This window comes from Procambarus clarkii, chromosome 1 (genome assembly GCF_040958095.1).
Source record: "Procambarus clarkii isolate CNS0578487 chromosome 1, FALCON_Pclarkii_2.0, whole genome shotgun sequence".
Classification (NCBI taxonomy): Eukaryota; Metazoa; Arthropoda; class Malacostraca; order Decapoda; family Cambaridae; genus Procambarus; species Procambarus clarkii.
This window is the reverse complement of record NC_091150.1, coordinates 32147560-32166952: the sequence shown is the minus strand read 5'-3', so window position 1 is coordinate 32166952 and position 19393 is coordinate 32147560. Positions and strand designations below refer to the sequence as shown.

The following is a 19393-nucleotide window of genomic DNA, read 5'->3' as shown; positions in this document are numbered from 1 at the left end:
TGTTACTTTCCTCGATTTGTTTGTGGGACATTCTAGTTTTTTATCGAATGTTCCTAATTTTCTGTTGAGTGAAGAGAAGCAGTGGGTGTTAGGAGACATGTCCAGATGTCTAGCTCTGTCCACTTGTTACTAAGTGGTGTAACAGAGCGCTGGTACCAGTATATGCTACTGAGTGTTAGAGCTGATTGATAGAATTCATTTAATATTCAATATTTTCTACATATGGGTGTTGAGAAATGTGTAGTTACTGAAGAGGTTAACACCCACCTCGTAACGGAGAAGACCGTGGTTCGATCCCTCGCTTGTGTGCAATATACTGAAAACGCATTAAGCATTATCTATTTTTCACATTCTGCATACTTGCATCAGTGTTTTTGTGATCATTGTTGCATATATATATATATATATATATATATATATATATATATAATGTCGTACCTAGTAGCCAGAACGCACTTCTCAGCTTACTATGCAAGGCCCAATTTGCCTAATAAGCCAAGTTTTCATGAATTAATTGTTTTTCGACTACCTAACCTACCTAACCTAACCTAACCTAACTTTTTCGGCTACCTAACCTAACCTAACCTATAAAGATAGGCTAGGTTAGGTTAGGTAGGGTTGGTTAGGTTCGGTCATATATCTACGTCAATTTTAACTCCAATAAAAAAATTGACCTCATACATAATGAAATGGGTAGCTTTATCATTTCATAAGCAAAAAAATAGAGAAAATATATTAATTCATGAAAAGTTGGCTTATTAGGCAAATCGGGCCTTGCATAGTAGGCCGAGAAGTGCGTTCTGGCTATTAGGTACGACATATATATATATATATATATATATATATATATATATATATATATATATATATAATATATATATATAATATACAATTTATTTATCAATTTACTGCTTTTCAGACAAAATTATTAACAATGACTTTTTAACTATTAATTTTACAGATAATGCATTTATTATAAACAACAGAATTTCCATACTACCGAATTTAAACTAAATGTTACTTAGGAAATTAGCCAACCAAACTTGCTTTGTCATTCCTTAACTCTATCACTATTTAATTTAAGTAAAATAGATTTTTGTAGTTGTAAAAAATATTTTCGAATACAAAAATGTCTATAGGAATGCTTCAACATGTCTGTATGTCTATGTCTCCTTTCTCAGCCTAACACAACAGTCATAGATTATTTTATTTCATAATAAAGATTGTTCTTTGTAATGTTAATACGTCTTTTTGTACCAAAGGAAAAACTCTACTTGAGCTCCTTAAGAGGCTTAGTTTCCAAAGGAACGTCTTAAGGTCTGAGAGGAGTTATACGTGCCTTTCACAGAAGTATATTGTATAAATCAATGAATGATATGATGTATAGATTAATGCAAATTTTTTATAGTAAAATTTTTATTGACTTTTAATTGAAATGGGAACTTATAGGATAAGCTACTCTTAACCCAATGTGTAGATTCTCTCTTTCACATACTGTACTTCAAGTTTTCTTTTTTTTAATTATAACCAAATGTTTTTTTAATAAATGAAATAAATCTAAAATATATATTAAAATCCAATTCCTGGGGATAACTTTTTAAATTCCTCAAAATATTTTCGTCATTTGCAAACACAGAGGAATACAGTACAATGAAAATCCAAAGAAGAGGAAGAATACAATGAAACATACAACATCCACTCCAGATACTTTATTTTCATTTATTGTAACTTTACAACTGGAAGCTCAAGAGAGGAAAACGCAATAATTTACAAATAGGGACTTGAACTGTACAAAAACAAATAACTCAGAGTAGCACAGAGCGCAGTGTGGGAGAGATGCACCGCTGTTCACATGGGAGGGGGCGTGCTGGGCCCACCCCCGCCAATCACACATTGACACAAATAATAATAATAATCATAATAATAATAATAATAATTAAAAAAAAACATAAAAAATGCATAAGTCCATCAAGGCTGGTCACAAATCACCACACACACACACACTTATTGTTTGTATGGTTTCTTTTCGTCGATTCACAAAACTGTAATTGTATAATGGGATTTTTTTTTTGGTCTATTTTAAAATTTTACACATGACATTGTTGATAACCAACACTACCAAACACAATGGTTGTTCCTCGATGAACTCTTTTTTTTTTAAGTATGGTGGTGGTGGTGGTGGTGGTGGTAGAAGTGCCCACTGCCCTGTGGTGGATGGGCATGCGTGGCAAGGCTTATCATACCTCACGGGGGTGTACAGGAATGATTGAGAGGGGGGGAGGGGAGGGGGGAAAGGGGGAGGGGTCTTATTTGGCTAAGCTCCAGAAAAATAAAGAAAGGGGGGGGGGGTCAAATAAAAAAAATGTGAACAGGTAACAGAACTTAACAATAACCTGAATGAAGATCATTGGAAGTTTGGCAAAGGAGAGTTCTTAATTATTTATAATCAGATCTTTGATCTGAAGTTTTAAGCTTGGAAAGAACATAAATATTATGGAAATGGTACCAAGATTAGGTCCAATTATAGCAAGATATACACAGATCAATTTATAAAGATTCATATTTCAGGGAAAGACCCCATTTATCTCGATAGAAATTCCATATTACGTATATTAATGAAAGTTGAATTGGCACTTGGACACTCAAGTTTGGACTGTCAAAATCTCCTTGTTGGGTGTGAGGCGCGTATGGGCGCTTCCCCCCCAGAGGGCGCCCCGCGGGAGCCCTTCACTAACATCCACAGCGTTGTAGGTGGAGCAGAACCTGTCCTCTGCGGGGAGCAGCGTCTCACAGGGCTTTTTAAGTACACACAGGCCAATGCAAACGTTATACAAGACCAACAACCCAAGGAATTAAGTCACATATCACATGGGAAACAAGTCATAGATTTCTATAAAAATATCAATGTACAAATAATCCATATGGTAATTACATTTACAATTTCAACCGAGATTTGGTATACCATAGAGGAGAAAAGGCTGAGAAAAACAAGAGCAACCTTGGTCTCCACACAACCTAAAACAATTACAGCTAATTACTTTTCCTGACCAGCCATCACCGAGAATAATATTTTCCATTTTGATTCCTTTTTTTTCATTATTTGCTCTACCTCTACGCCAGCCAGCACCCCTCCCTCCAGGAGTATGCCGTTATCTCATATGGCAACTCAGAAGGGATAAGTTACTTGTCTTCCACCGTGTACTGTGATTGTGTCGTCTCTTGTCTTGTGTCTGTTGTTCATATTTTATATATATATATATATATATATATATATATATATATATATATATATATATATATATAGAGATATATATATATATATATATATATATATATATATATATATATGCCTCTCAACTCTGCCTAGTTGCCTCACCGGGTTGACTAAATTTATCAATGGTGTTCTCGACGAATTGAATTCTACATTATACTGTATAAGCTGGATATGACAGATGATTTACGGCTTTCCATCAACGGACGAATTTACAAGTGTAAATGACATGAGGTTCCAGATAAGAAAAATCTTAACACATTGATACAAGAGAAAGCGCAACTTCATCATTGCTAAGCAGTGCCATCTAATAATCCTCGTAGACTCTCAGCCACTTGCACTATATTTATGCCTTTTTGTATTAATTTTATGATGTAGGTGTAAGCCGTAAGTATCAGTGAGAGTCTGAACACGGCTCGACCTCTCTCGCCTGGACTCGCCGGCCTCCAAGGGCATGTCACTATACGGTCTCCGGCTGGTATCACACCAAGTATCTGCGGCTGGTATGATTTACATCCGCTCTCAACACCGTCGAGGGCCGCGTGGGGTGAGGAAGGTGTGGGGGCGAGGGACGGGGAGTGGGGACGGCGATGACCTAGGGATAGCTCAGAGAGAGGATGGTTTTATGGGTGTTGTGCCGAGGGGAGGGGTCCTGGTTGAACCCCAGGATGGGGAGGAGAATGGATAGTTGTAATGGATGGTCAGGACAGGCAAGATGGGTGGGGGGTTGTGGAAGGGGGGGGGAGACAAGGACCAACAACAGCAGCAGCCGGAGTGTAAGGGACAAGACGCCTCACTACGCACGGCTGCGCATCTTGTGGCTCCGGCCCGCTGCTAAATCACGCTTGACAACCCCTGATTACCGCGGGATGCGAAGGGCTTGACGAGTGTGCACTGGCTTACTCCTCCGCCCTTTGTATTGCTGGCAGCATGTATCATTCTAAAATTAGCCCCGCCGGCACCGCCTTAGCAACCCACCAACATGCTTCATCCGCGAGATGTGATTGTGATCGGAGAGACGCACTATTATCGTACCCCGCCACTCTGAGGATCGTATGTCATAAGATAAAGCGGCAGCGATCGTACATTCTCCGTCTGTTCCAGGTCCATTCTCCGTATTATATGGAAAGCATAAAGATGCAAAATAGTAGAAGTGCTGCGCAGTTAAATATTACTGTAAATATTTAAGTGTGCTTGCATTCTCGTCTGTATGGCAATCCCCTTTGATATACTGATATTCTTGGATGAATGAAGATGACCTCCAAGCTGCTGCAACTGACGTTGAGGCTGAGGGAAGATGCTCTGGGGGGGAAGAGGAGTGAGTGGGTAGTGAGAGATAAACCAACACACACACACACCGCTGTATATACCACTGCAGGCTTTTAGCGACTTCCGGCTCTTGTCGGGAGCTGAGCGGACCGACCTGTGCGAATGATCGACTCAGTGATCAACAGGCCTTCATGATTGATGCGAAACATATCTGGCTGGCTTGGCTTTGAAACCGCCGGGGTTCACGCCTCGAATCGTGAAACTCATTTCAGATAGGCGGTATCTCATTAGGGATGAATTATCAGGCGCCCTCTGCGAGGAAGGAGACGGCGCAGTAGACAGGCGGAGCTACGGTAGGTCAGCGACCTTGCACAGAGACCCACACACACACTCCTGCTCCCACGCATTGACAGTCATGATGAAAAAACTAAAATAAACGGAATTATCAGATTCTCGCTAATGACGTGTTCAGGTAAGCTTTTCCCAGAAGCCCAAAAAGTGTTCTTTGATTAGAAAATAGAGAATTGGGCACGATACCAGTAACTCTACTAGACACGATACCAGTAGTGCTACTAGGCACGGTACCAGTAGCTCTACTAGGCAGGATACCAGTAGCTCTACTAGGCAGGATACCAGTAGCTCTACTAGGCAGGATACCAGTAGCTCTACTAGGCAGGATACCAGTAGCTCTACTAGGCAGGATACCAGTAACTCTACTAGGCAGGATATCAGTAGTGCTACTAGGCAGGATACCAGTAGCTCTACTAGGCAGGATACCAGTAGAGCTACTAGGCACGGTACCAGTAGCTCTACTAGGCACGATACCAGTAGTGCTACTGGGCATGATAACAGTAGTGCTACTAGCGACACCAGTGTCGGTACTAAGCACAATTACTGCGTGAGACACAACAATAGGCACACTAGAAAGATACATATATATATATATATATATATATATATATATATATATATATATATATATATATATATATATATATATATATATATATATATATATATATATATATGTTGATGTGTGTCGACGGTTATATATATATATGTTGATGTGTGTCGACGGTTCTTGAGATGCCAAACTCATAGGATGCTTGTGTAGTCTCATGATCTGCCACTGTGAATGTCAGTGGAAACTATAATGACAACCTAATAATAATAATAAGAATGGTTAGTAAAGGGTTGTGTAGTGTTGTGAAAGGGTTGTTGTACACAGGTACAACTTGTGATCAAGTTGTAGGCTTCTCACAGTAGCTGTGTCATCAGTTCGTGGGATGAAACTAGTGATGTCTGTGTGAAGGTGTTGGGTGACCAGCCAATTGGTTGGGTTGGAGGGAGGGCGTTTGCCTGGTGGAGGCGAGCTGAGGGAGGGCGAGCCGGCGAGGGCTCGCCTGCTGGAGGGGGTGACGGCGAGGCTGGTGGTGGTGGTGGGGGGGGGGGGGACGCTGCTCTCGCTAGGACCCAGGCTAGGGGTTCCAAAGCCTCGCAGAACAGTTCTGTTGGTCAGGCGCGATTCTTTACACTAGGAATAAAGCATTGAGATCACTTTCAGCAAGTCAAAGACAGCATATCGTAAAAAGGATGATATTGATACATCATTGATGTTTCCCAAATAATTATCAACAATCAATTTGATCATTGCCATGTCAGCTTAATCTTATATCGTCTATATATTAATACCTATGTGAAAAAGTGACAGCGAGTGTGAGCGATTAACAGTTTGCGACGGCCCGGGACGATCACATCGTCGCGAGCGTGAGGATACACAGCGTGAGGCGAGGGCGCACCGAGGGGCAGGGGGCGCCGCGCCCTCCCGCGGCCGCCTGCAGGTCCCTGGCACCCGGTGGTCCAGGGCCGGCTGTGGGCGCGGGCTCCCTCGCTACTACGGGCGTGGCCACAACCCAGCCCGCCCACAACACACACTTTGTACTCTGCGGGTTGTTTTGATTGTTGGCACGTGTCTTTCCTGCGGGCGGGGGACGGGAGCAGCGCCCGCCGGTAGTGACAGTCCCGGGCGGCGGGTGATATGAGGGGGACCCCGGCCGCCGCCGCCTCCAAGCTGCCAGGTATCACAAGACTACAGGGGCCACCAAGCTCTCACGAAGGATAAATAGTTACACTGTACACACGAGCCACGCCACACTGTACACGGGGCGGGCGGGGGCGGGGGGTCTTTGGCGGGCGCGGGTGGGGGTTTTGGGGAGGGCGGCCACCCCGGGGCAGCGGCCGGCACTACTTGCTGGACAGCTGCTTGGCCAGCTCCGTGTACTTCAGGAACTTGGAGTGGGGAGACTCCTCCACAGGTGGCGCGGGGGGCGTGGCCGCCTTACCGGTGGGCGGTGGCGGCTTGCCGCTGCTCGCCTTCCCGCCCGCGTTCTCGGGAATTACACCATCTTTCACAAAGTGCATCTTCGAGAGATGATGTCGATAAGCGCCCTTACTTATAAAGGGAGTGTCACAGAAAGCGCACTTCATGATGCTGTCAGCGGTCACTGCATCATTGCACGCCCAAGAAAAAGCTAGAATTGCTCCGGGGTTCGTCTGTGGTCCGCTGGACGCTCCGCTCACTGGTGGCGGCCGCGGCTGCGTCTCTGTCTTGTCACACAGCTTCTGTAGCGCCGCCAGAGGGTGTGAGGAGCTGCCTCCGCCCCCACCTCCGAGCAGAGCCGAGAGGCCGCCCAGCCCAGCCGCCCCGAGGCCAGAACCTGAGCGTCCACCCACACTGGCCTCTGAGTGGGGGGTGCCGGACCTGCTACTGCACCCCGCCGGGGACCCCATCAGGCGTCCGGCGGGAGACTCACGCCCGACATCGTGAGTCAGGTCATTCTCCTCATCATCGCCTTCCTCCTTCAATTTGAATTCTTCTTTAACCCGTATCTCTTCCTTCACTCTGAGATCCTCCCTGACAGACACAGATTCCCGGTCACTAATCTCTCCGTTTGTTTCCAGAGGTTCTTGTTTCACTTCCTCCCTGCCACAAAGACTGCCATGTTCGTTATCAGAATGATCGGCGCCATTCTCGGTAGGTGTGATATCCTCGGGTGTGGCGGCGGGGTGGCTGTCTGGTCTCAGCAGCTCCAGAGACCTTTCGCTGCCACTACCGTCCCGTGTTATGGAGCCCGTGGAGGCCGGGCGCGACCCAGGCCGCGACGGTGACCGCGGGAATGTGTCGCGAGTGTCTGAGTCTGCACTTGGGCTCATCATGGAGTCCCCGAGGCCCCGCAACCCCGAGCCTCTGTCGCTCGAACCAAACGAAGGGGGTAAATTGAAGGTGGATGGTGCCCCTGCACCGTGGGGTGGTACACCGTGAAGCCGGGAGAAAGTGGCGTACATTCCCACCAGTTGGGGGTCCATCAGTGGCTTGGAATAATCAGCGCTCTCGTCGATACCAAGCCGGCGGAGAATACTAGACCCTAGGGGCCCGGCGCCGGGTTTTGCCTTACCCGAATCAAAACTCTTTTCGATCAGTTTTTCGAGAGCATTTAAGACTGATGGAGATTCAGAAGCACCACGACCCCTTGGCTTATCAAAGTCTTTTTCCCTAGGGCTATCACGGGGGGTTTTCTCGGGGGTCTTCTTACCTTCACTGTCTGTTTCAGGAGCAGAGTCTAGCTTGTTGCTGTAGTCGCTGTCGGGGGAGAGCAGCGCTGACTTGAGCAAGTCGCGGGAAGAGGCGCCTACACAGTTGCGGATATGGTCCACGAATAGAGGAGTTTCTATCTTGTCGCCACACTTTTCACACGAGATACGTCCTGACCCTGACTGGTCCTTGATGCCCCTACCGCCGTCCGATGATGCACGGAACTCCTGCTGGGCCCGCTCCAGCTCCAGAAGTTTACGGACAGGTAACGACTTCTTGCGTTTCTCCCGGGTCTGCCTCCGCCGTGCTCCAGATTCTGTGATGGATCGCATGATATGCTCCTTGTAGTGCGCATTCTTCACCATGTGATTACTAAGTTCCTTGAGCGAAGCAAATGCCTGGTCACACACCTTACAGGTAAGAACGGCATTCACGTGGCTTTGGCTACTGGATTTTTCCTCGGGGGATTTCCATGAGATAATCTGCTCCTGAGAGATTATGTTAGTGTAATGTTGTGTCTGTTGCATATGTTGAGTCATTTCGGCCAAAGATTTGAAGCTCTGGCCGCACCACATACACTTCAGGATTTGACGGGTCTGTTCAGCACCTTTGCCTAACCACACATCCTGACCACGCACAAGTTTCCGGGGAAGCGGCATTGTTTCCTTAATGCTCGACATCAGGTCACTGGAGGATGAAGAACCTGATGCAATAGAGGAGGAGGAAGAAGGCGGTTTTGAGGTGGGCGTCTTAGTGGGCGTGTATTGGGGCGGGAGGTGGGTGTGCATAGAGGCGGCGCTGGAAGAAGGCGGTGGGATAGGGGGCGGCAGGTTCACCCCGCAGTGCTTGGCTTCTTTCATGTGGGTCGTGAGTTCAGCCAAAGTGTTAAATGAAGCTTTACACCAAACACACTTAAGCACGTCCTTAGTAGCATCCTGACCCTTGCTAAGCCAGTGGCTCTGCCAAGCCGTCGCCCGACCCGAACTGCCGCTCAACCCGCCCCTGAACAAGTCCAGACCGCCGTCACCGCCCAGCTTACTCAGTTCACTCATCCGTTCCAAGGCTCTGGAACCTTCAGAGGGTGAGTGAGACACTGCGCCCATGGGGAATGGGGGAAGCTTGGTGGATAAGCTATCACTCTTAAGCTTTCCATTCCAGAGTGCCAGCTCCGGCTTGAGGGCTGCCAAGTCAGGCCTGAGGGCCATGGCGCTAGCTAGGTGGGGTGGTAGAGGGATGCCCCAAGCACCCAAGCCCTTGGCGAGATCATGGTGCATCTTGCCCTGTGCCGCTTCCAGTAGGGCATCTGCTGCCCTCTTGCGGGGCACCGACAGGTCCAGCGGAGAGTCACCGAGGCGATGGAAGCCAGGAGGTGGCGACCCCGCAAGGGAAGACCTCGCGGACATGCTGAGGGCGTCATCCCTGTTGAAGGCCGGTGAACGCCGCAGGGAGAAGTCGAGAATATCGGCCTCGGTGTCGGAGACTCTCATGAAGGGAGGTGATGTCAGTGGGCGGAGTGCCGGGGGCGTGGCCCGCGGCGACCCCAGGGGAGCCGGGGAGGAGTTGAGGGACTCTCGAGGGGAGTGGCGGGGTGACATCTTAGGGGAGAGTCCCTCGCGCGACGCTACACTTCCACTGTCCCTGGAAAGAAAACATACGTTAGTATCCTTTTCTTATGAAATAAAACTACAACAAGAGCAGTAAACTATAGCAAATACAGCAAACTAATACACGTTAGGCTGTAGCCATGGCCCGAACTTTAGGCTTATTATGAACTACCTCTATCTAGAAATCCAACATTCTGTTTAAACTCATCTTAAGAGCATGTACTTTTACCTGAATAAACAGTTATTTATTTATTTATTATTTCATATTTATTTATTATATGACTCAAAGCCTCCCTCCTGTGAAGCAGACATATGGAACCTAACCGGGTTATTTGTGTGTTTTTTTCCTATACTTCAAAAGGAGATGGGGGAAAATGCTTGGTGTCTACTTTATCATGACGATGATCTTCCAAGAGCTTAATACGCAAATATGTAATAACTGGTATGTACTTACCGGCGGTGTCTTGGGCTAGAGGTCAGGGAGTCGCCCTCCTCCCCGTCGATGCCACCTTCTTTTCCCTCGCATTCCTCCCCTGAAACAAAAAGAGAAACACACTTTAGTAATTGGTCATCGTCCCGGTCAAATCACAACATGTTTTTAAAAGTGTATGATAATTTAACACAGTGCAATGATTCATAGACAAATATCGTTCAACCTCCCAAAAGATTAAGACAAATACGTAACTTAAAAACTAAATAAAAAGAATTACGTTTTAGCAATGTCATAAAAATATATTTTTTTGTAGGTTAATGTTTGTTTGGTGGTTCCAGGGGCCGAGGGCCCACTCTAGCTACACGGGGTCCAGGGGGCCCACTGTAGCTACACGGGGTCCAGGGCCCACTCTAGCTACACGGGGTCCAGGGGGCCCACTGTAGCTACACGGGGTCCAGGGCCCCACTATAGCTACACGGGGTCCAGGGCCCCACTATAGCTACACGGGGTCCAGGGCCCCACTATAGCTACACGGGGTCCAGGGCCCCACTATAGCTACACGGGGTCCAGGGCCCACTATAGTTACACGGGGTCCAGGGCCCACTCTAGCTACACGGGGTCCAGGGGCCCACTATAGCTACACGGGGTCCAGGGGCCCACTATAGCTACACGGGGTCCAGGGGCCCACTATAGCTACACGGGGTCCATGGCCCACAGTAGGTACACGGGGTCCAGGGCCCACTGTAGCTACACAGGGCCGAGGGCCCACTGAAGCTACACGGTGTGTCCAGGGACCGAGGGCCCTCTGCAGCTACACCATTTGACAGTGTCTGGTAGTCGCCACAGCAACCTCAAGAGCCCAACAATGACCACTTTCCCGGGTCTCTGTTGATCGCACTATTACAAAGTTATCAGAGAACCACCACCACTACCACCACCACCACTACCACCACCACCACTACCACCACCACCACCACCACCAAAAACCAATTACTGCTAATGACGTGACTAAGTCCGCTGGTCGGCCACAATGCCGCTTAACCTGATGACCAGATCGGGTGTGCTCGGCCCTTCGTTGGCGTAACTGCTTGATCAAACTCTCCTTATCGCAGTGTCATTAATCTATAGTGCGGTAATAAGCTCGATCAAGCCTTGAAAGAGCAGCACCAAGTGTCAACAAAGGAGGGATCCAACCGGCATTGTGGACACTGAAAAACGGTCGCGTGGCGAAGGAAAAGAATGAGTTTCGCACGAGTCGGCTCGTCATCGTCACTTTCAGGAGGGTGGTGGTGGTAGTGGTGAGAAGGACCGAAGGAAGGTTCCTCGACGTTCGCACCATCGAGGTAAATGATCAACAAGCTCAATTGGTTATCGGGCACTTGGACTACTGCCCAAGTAGTTCCAAGAACTACTGTACTTCGTGGGTAGTTCAGTGCCACGAAGCGTGATGGCCTGATGCCACGACAGCCAGGAATGTGATTGGGAGAGTCAAGCTAGCCGGTGGATGCGGTGAAATACTGTGTGTACATATATATGTGTATTTGTGTGTAGGACATTTATTGATCGAGTTTCTGGACGGTGCGGACACTAGATGGTGCTCTCAACTACCTAACATCCGGGCTTCTGTGTACGGGCTTCACACCACTCAAACACTTTCGCACGAAACAACAAATTACTGTAGATTAGCAGTATTTACTTACTACTAACTTTCGGTAAGTCGTTAGACTACCAACGAAAATGTTCACTCAAAAAATCCATATTAATTCAGTACATCATTTACACACGCGCGCACACACACACGTACACGCACGCGAGCGGGTGCATGCGTGGTTATTGGATCTACCAGCTCAATGCGTATTCGCTGGGAGCCTAGCGAATGGTGACAGGGTCGCGCGCTCTCAAGCCGCCGCCCTGATGGCCGCCCAACCCATTAACGCCCCGGACGCTGCTCACTTACCCAACCCTTTGACTGTTAACGCTTACTAATTAACCTGGCTTTCCCCGTGACATCGACAGCTGACCATCATTACGAGCGGCCGTGCCCAAGAATCCTCGTCACCGAACGCCGTTCTGTCGGTGGCGCACGCTCTCTCGGGCTTCCTCATCCCCCTAGCGCTTAGCTGCAATGTTCCTCATCCCTTAGCGCTTAGCTGCAATGTTCCTCATTCCCCTAGCGCTTAGCTGCAATGTTCCTCATCCCTTAGCGCTTAGCTGCAATGTTCCTCATCCCTTAGCGCTTAACTGCAATGTTCCTCATCCCTTAGCGCTTAGCTGCAATGTTCCTCATCCCCCTAGCGCTTAGCTGCAATGTTCCTCATTCCCCTAGTGCTTAGCTGCAATGTTCCTCATTCCCCTAGTGCTTAGCTGCAATGTTCCTCATTCCCCTAGCGCTTAGCTGCAATGTTCCTCATCCCTTAGCGCTTAGCTGCAATGTTCCTCATCCTTTAGCGCTTAGCTGCAATGTTCCTTATTCTTTAGCGCTTAGCTGCAATGTTCCTCATTCCCCTAGCGCTTAGCTGCAATGTTCCTCATCCCCCTAGCGCTTAGCTGCAATGTTCCTCATTCCCCTAGCGCTTAGCTGCAATGTTCCTCATTCCCCTAGCGCTTAGCTGCAATGTTCCTCATTCCCCTAGCGCTTAGCTGCAATGTTCCTCATCCCCCTAGCGCTTAGCTGCAATGTTCCTCATTCCCCTAGCGCTTAGCTGCAATGTTCCTCATTCCCCTAGCGCTTAGCTGCAATATTCCTCATTCCCCTAGCGCTTAGCTGCAATGTTCCTCATTCCCCTAGCGCTTAGCTGCAATGTTCCTCATCCCCCTAGCGCTTAGCTGCAATGTTCCTCATCCCCCTAGCGCTTAGCTGCAATGTTCCTCATTCCCCTAGCGCTTAGCTGCAATGTTCCGCATCCCCTTAGCGCTTAGCTGCAATGTTCCGCATCCCCCTAGCGCTTAGCTGCAATGTTCCTCATCCCCCTAGCTGCAATGTTTATCGCCAGGAAAGGGGGTAAAGTGTTGTGATGTCCACTTAAGTGTTACATTTCGCTAGTCTCACTTCATAAATAATTAACATAGAGTATTTTGTTTCAGATGTAACTGTGCTCACGACGCTGTCAAAGAGTTCCGTCTTCCAGCTTCAGAGATTAACTTCATTTAAATAAAAAAATGTGATTTATCTGTGTATGCATTTAAATAATATTAAGTGTGTGTGTTTAAGGAAACAAAATTATATTTAACAAGACGATTGGCATTTACTTGAGGTAAATATTGTTCTTAACATAGCTATAGGCCTGTTTGTGAACAATTTAAATGTGACAGCAAATGGGCAAATAATGATCTGAAAAGTATTGTGAAGGTAAGGAAGGGATGTGTCAGTGAGTACGTGCAAATATCTGGAACTGATCAAAGGTGTGTCAAGTACTGATGGTAGCTGTCAGGAGCTTATCACAGATGTCAAGCTCTAGCGGTGATTAATTGGTGGGGGGAGGGTGGGGGGTGGGGGGGGGGTGGACAGGTGTGCGGTATCAGTCACAGATGTCATGAATCACGAACAAGTGTTGGAGGTTCAAAACATTAACTATCACCACTAGTGAGCTATCGGTAGAGAGCACGAGCTTGGAACCCCCGCCCCGCCCCGCCCCGACACCCCCAAGCGTTCAACCCAACAGGGAGCTGGAGAGGGGGGGGGGTTCTCGTCCTGCAACCGTAGCCAGGTTAAGTACCGTACAGGTCAGACACCCGTACAGGTCAGGCAGGTCAGACACCTGTACAGGTCAGTTTGCTACTGCTGTGGTCCGTCTGAGTTCCAAGGACATGTTCAGGATACGTCCAGCAACCACTTACCAAACCTGTACATTTGTTTTGTTTTTAATTTTGCCCCGAAGGGCGAGTTTATTGGGCAATGTAAACAAGCACGCCATGATTGCTGAAAGATGTACTGGTTTCGTAAGGGGTTGCGAAAATGCTTGGTGACTCCTGGCCCTGGTTAGCTCTTCAAGTTTTGGCGGGAAGCGAGGCTATGTCGTCGACTCAAAACAGCTGGCGGGCCAACAGCGAGTGGAGAGATGCCTGACATAACAAGACTAACCTTAGGATTCGCTTAGCATACTTGGTCCACTTGGGCAAGATTTACTGTGGCAGTTAAATAATAATTGTAATTTTTTGCATCACTGTGAAGGTGAGTGTGGGCGGTGGAGTCAAGAAGGGGGGGTGTCTGGGCTGGTGGTGGGGGTGGTGACAATGTGAGCAGAGGTGTCAGTAAGGGTGGTGGTAGCAGTGGTGCCAGGGGGTGGTGGTGGTAGCAGAGGTGTCAGGGGGTGGTGGTGGTGGTAGCAGAGGTGTCAGTAAGGGTGGTGGTGGTAGTAGCAGTGGTGTCAGGGGGTGGTGGTGGTAACAGTGGTGCCAGGGGGGTGGTAGTAGTAGTCGCAGTGGTGTCAGGTGGGGGTGGTGGTGGTAGCAGAGGTGTCAGTAAGGGTGGTGGTAGCAACAGTGGTGTCAGGGGGTGGTGGTGGTGGTAGCAGAGGTGGCAGGTGGGGGTGGTGGTGGTAGCAGAGGTGTCAGTAAGGGTGGTGGTAGCAACAGTGGTGGCAGGTGGGGGTGGTGGTGGTAGCAGAAGTGTCAGTAAGGGTGGTGGTGGTAGCAGAAGTGTCAGTAAGGGTGGTGGTAGCAAGTGGTGGCAGGTGGGGGTGGTGGTGGTAGCAGAAGTGTCAGTAAGGGTGGTGGTAGTAACAGAGGTGGCAGGTGGGGGTGGTGGTGGTAGCAGAGGTGTCAGTAAGGGTGGTGGTAGTAACAGTGGTGGCAGGTGGGGGTGGTGGTGGTAGCAGAGGTGTCAGTGAGGGTGGTGGTAGTAACAGTGGTGGCAGGTGGGGGTGGTGGTGGTAGCAGAGGTGTCAGTAAGGGTGGTGGTAGTAACAGTGGTGGCAGGTGGGGGTGGTGGTGGTAGCAGAGGTGTCAGTAAGGGTGGTGGTAGCAACAGTGGTGGCAGGTGGGGGTGGTGGTGGTAGCAGAGGTGTCAGTAAGGGTGGTGGTGGTGGTAGCAGAGGTGGCAGGTGGGGGTGGTGGTGGTAGCAGAGGTGTCAGTAAGGGTGGTGGTAGCAACAGTGGTGGCAGGTGGGGGTGGTGGTGGCGGCATACATTATGAAGTGTTCACTCCAGACCACCTGCTGAAGGATTTATTTATATCTCACAAAAAAATTTGTATTCACGGCTGCTAACCCCATAAACTACACCACAATACAGCTACAGTATACACAATAATACAGAAAAGCCTTCAGAATACAAAGTGACTGCATACATACGCGATAATCACTGGAGGTTCAAACAAACAGCTCCCGGTTCCCTTATTAATAAACCGCTGGTGCGTGAGAACACCCAGACACACATGGCGTTCATATGTGCCTCTACAACTGATTCCAGCGAGACCAGCCACATATATGTCGGTGTAGATAGTCGCCGGGGCCGCCACCTGTGGCCCCGAGGCCGTCTCCTGTGGCCCCGAGGCCGTCTCCTGTGGCCCCGAGGCCGTCTCCTGTGGCCCCGAGATCGTCTTCTGTGGCATTGAGGCCGTCTCCTGTGGCCCCGAGGCCGTCTCCTGTGGCCCCGAGATCGTCTTCTGTGGCCCCGAGACCGTCTTCTGTGGCATTGAGGCCGTCTCCTGTGGCAACGCGTGCCAATTCCTGGAACATTCTGCCTAACATTTTTTTAATAACATACTCAATTTAGAGGTTAGTGAAGGTTAATGAGAAATACAGCCTATAGGCCCGTAGGTCTACTTTAAGGTGGGTCCGGGGATTACTGATTCCGCGGCCCATTCTCTGAGTCAGTCCTATCGAATTACGCACAATTAGCAAATATTACGCAAAATATTTTTGCGTAATATTACATTGTTAAAATATGACATTGTTACAGCTCCGCTCCTGTGTCAGATAAGTCCACTACGGGCTCACCATAGCCCGTGCTACTTGGAATTTCTTGTTCCTAGTAGCTGAATCTATAACAACAACAACTTATCCATCAAGTGTTCCCTGGAATGCGACCCGCGCCAATCGGCTTACCACCTGGTCTCCAAATACTGCTGGGTGAACAGAGGCGAATAGTTATAAGGATCGATACTTATTAAGCGGCCTTCCCTGCCCCAGGGACTCGAACCCAGCCGGAAATCTGTGGCGAGTGGGGTGGGTGATAGTGCAACCACCACTTCACGGAGAGATCTGTAGCTGTTCTCTTTCTAAAGTCACTCGTTATCTACATATTCTCTCTGTTTCGGTCTCCATAACATTTCTGTGTTGTCAGTGTCCAGATCCCTTCCATACCAACATGCCCATACATCCTCCCTTTATACACGCATGTACACACATACTGTTCTCCATACCGGGCTGTTAACAGCTCCTTCATTTCAGGGTATCTTGGCTCGCTTTTCTGCACCAGAGTACTTACTCATGTCCTCTTCAATGGTCCCGCGAGGCCAGATCCTCTATCCTCATACCCGCCAGGCCAGATCCTCCCCCTCCCCCTCCCCCTCCCCTATACCAGCATATCCAAATCCCTCGCCCCATACCGTGTCACGCCCCGGTGTTCTAAACTTTCAAGTCCCCCTCTACCGAAGCACCAGCCTTCCCTCCTGCCTGATGGCTGCTGCTCGCTATATCCTCTGCTAACATCCCTCGCCACATAAAGATAACCGCTATACTCTGACGCCCCGCCAGCAGTAGCAGCAACGAGGAGACAAAATTGCCGAATCCATCGCAAGGGAGGCAGCGTAGGTGAGCCTGGTGTAGGCAGGGGCGGGGGTGGGGAATAGGGGGGAGAGAGGCTCTGTAATGGATGCGACAGTACACATAAAAAACGGTGCCAGGGCCCGGTGTCAGATAGGTGGGTCGGGTGCCACGAGGGTAGTGTGTTGGATGGAGGAAGGGGAGGATTGTGTGTGTGTGGGGGGGTAGGGTAGGGGAGGGGTGGGGGAGGGGAGGAGGGGGTGTAGCTGGGTGCAGGTGGGCGGCTTGACGTCCCCCCCGTAATATTAATGGGGTCTCGGAGCACAGGACGCTATGTAGCACTGTTACATATTTACATATGCAAACACCGGGATCATGCTTAGGGGGTCATGTCACAACAAATACTGTGACGTGTCAACACCACCACACGCGGCCTGACGTGGCCACCATCCCTCCCTCACCATCCCTCCCTCCCTCGCACCTTCCCTCCCTCGCACCTTCCCTCCCTCACACCATCACCCGGTAATGAACATTACCGCAATACAATCACGAATAAAATTATGCCTGTTCAAATCATATAATATTATATAACAAATATAATACTGTAGCCTACTACCGGGAATCGAACTGGGGTTGGGGGGGGGGAGGGGGGTATCCCACGCCTAGTCAGTGTAAAACAGCCGGCTAGTATCTGAGAGTACAATGATTAATTTTCAGTTACGCTTCAGTTAAAATTACGCAATTTTCAGGCGTGTATAAGACTGACTGGTTCTTAGCCATGCTACAGGGCTCTAAAGCTCGGGAGAACTGTGGTCAGACGCGGAACATGAAGCCATTCTACAGAACTCTTCGCGGCAAATATGCCAGCAAGCGCTTCGCCACTTCTCAATGTCAAACAAAAACAAAATCGAAATAAAGCTGTCAGCTTGATAACCGAGTCAGAAGCCGTCTTCTCCTGTATCCACCTGCGTCAAAACAAACATTTAAATCAATATACGCCACGATTTAATTCTGGTGTTAATATTACCTGGAGTTGACTTAAGAGAGTTCTAGGGCACACACTGTACTCCCCTTCATATAATCTAGGGTAACTGCACAAATGCACATATACCTAAATGGGTTAATAAATAGACAGTTGATCTACTCCCCAAGCCCGGCCTGGGGTCAGGCTCGACTTGTCATAACTTGGTCCAACAGGCTGTTGCTTGGAGCGGCCCGCAGACCGCTAATTGTTTCTTGAAGTCCACCTTTGTTCCGGCAATATATCTTGCTTGCCGGGAGATTATTGAACAGCCTCTTGATGAACCTCTAATGTTCATACGGTGTTCTCTGATTGTGCCTATGACACCTCTACTCTTCACTGGTTCCATTCTGCCTTTTCTTCCATATATTTTGCTCCAGTATGTTATTCTACTGTGCAAATTTGGGACCTGGCCTTCAAGTATCTTCCATGTACATAATATTTGATTCCTCTCTCGCCTCCTTTCCAGAGAGTACATTTTGAGAGCTTTGAGACGCTGCCAATAATGTAATAATGTCCTTCTCTGGGACATAAACCACCATGACGTTTATCGTCTCGTAATGTTCCCCGTATTCCCTCTATTTTAGAAATAGAATATTTTCCTGCTCTGAAATGGGAAGTGAGTACCGAGCAGTACTCAAGGCGGGACAGCACCAGTGATTCTAAGGGGGGGGGGGGGTAGAAATAGCCTAAGCTACTCTATCCCTTTGAGATGTATTTCTTTCTTGTCTCAATAAACATACTTGAACTTGAACCAGTGATTTAAATAATATAAACACTGTGGTGGTGGGATCTCTGAATTTGAAGGGGTCTCCAAATCCATCCTATCAATTTTGTGGCCTCCGCTATATTTGCTTGGTTATGTTCACTAAATGTCAGGTCGTCAGGCATCATAACTCTCAGATCTTCTACATGTTGTATCCAAAGTGAGAGTGAAGGAAATGACCAATGATAATTCAGAGCTCCAACACACACAAGAGAATGTATGAGACGATAGCGTAAAAAAACAAAAAAAAAATGGTCAAAATAATCAATAAAGTGTGACATAGCGTGCAGCGTGGCGGCCCAGACAAAGTGGCGCTTTACCACCACCAATAATTATCTTATTACCGGCCTTATTAATGGTGGCGGTGACGAGGCGATTTTACCCACGTGGAACGAGCGAGCTAGTTCCATCCTAGTCCCTCCCTATCGTTGTCCCCTCACTCACTCTCCCCTCGTTACGCATTCCTTCCTGGTTATCCTCCCTTTGGGTATCGCTCTTACCACTTCCCTCTCTTTACCCCCTCATCCCTGTGCTGCTACCGAGGGCAGGAAAAAAACTTACCTACACAGATAGCGCGGCAGATCTACAATTGCCTTTAAGCACATTGGTGAAAACTTGCGTATGTCTTTCTACACACTCCTTGGGGGAAAAAATTATCGAGTCCTTTGAACAGAAACAAGAAGCATTAGAAGAAAATTAAAAAAAAAAAATTAAGCGGCTGTTCGCCGAT

The 19393-nt window shown here is 48.4% G+C and overlaps 1 protein-coding gene across 1 annotated transcript in view; it reads right to left on the bottom strand.

The window, feature by feature from the left end:
* Window positions 1-1694: 1694 nt before the first annotated feature.
* LOC123751744 (protein tiptop) overlaps window positions 1695-19393 on the bottom strand; it is a 37294-nt gene continuing 19595 nt past the window's right edge. Inside the window, exons 2-3 of the mRNA XM_069325958.1 lie at window positions 10191-10269; window positions 1695-9770 (exon numbers count right to left, since the gene is read on the bottom strand). Of these exons, the coding sequence (XP_069182059.1) occupies window positions 6785-9770; window positions 10191-10269 (3065 nt within the window). The 3' untranslated portion in view covers window positions 1695-6784. The remainder of the gene's footprint in view (window positions 9771-10190; window positions 10270-19393) is intronic.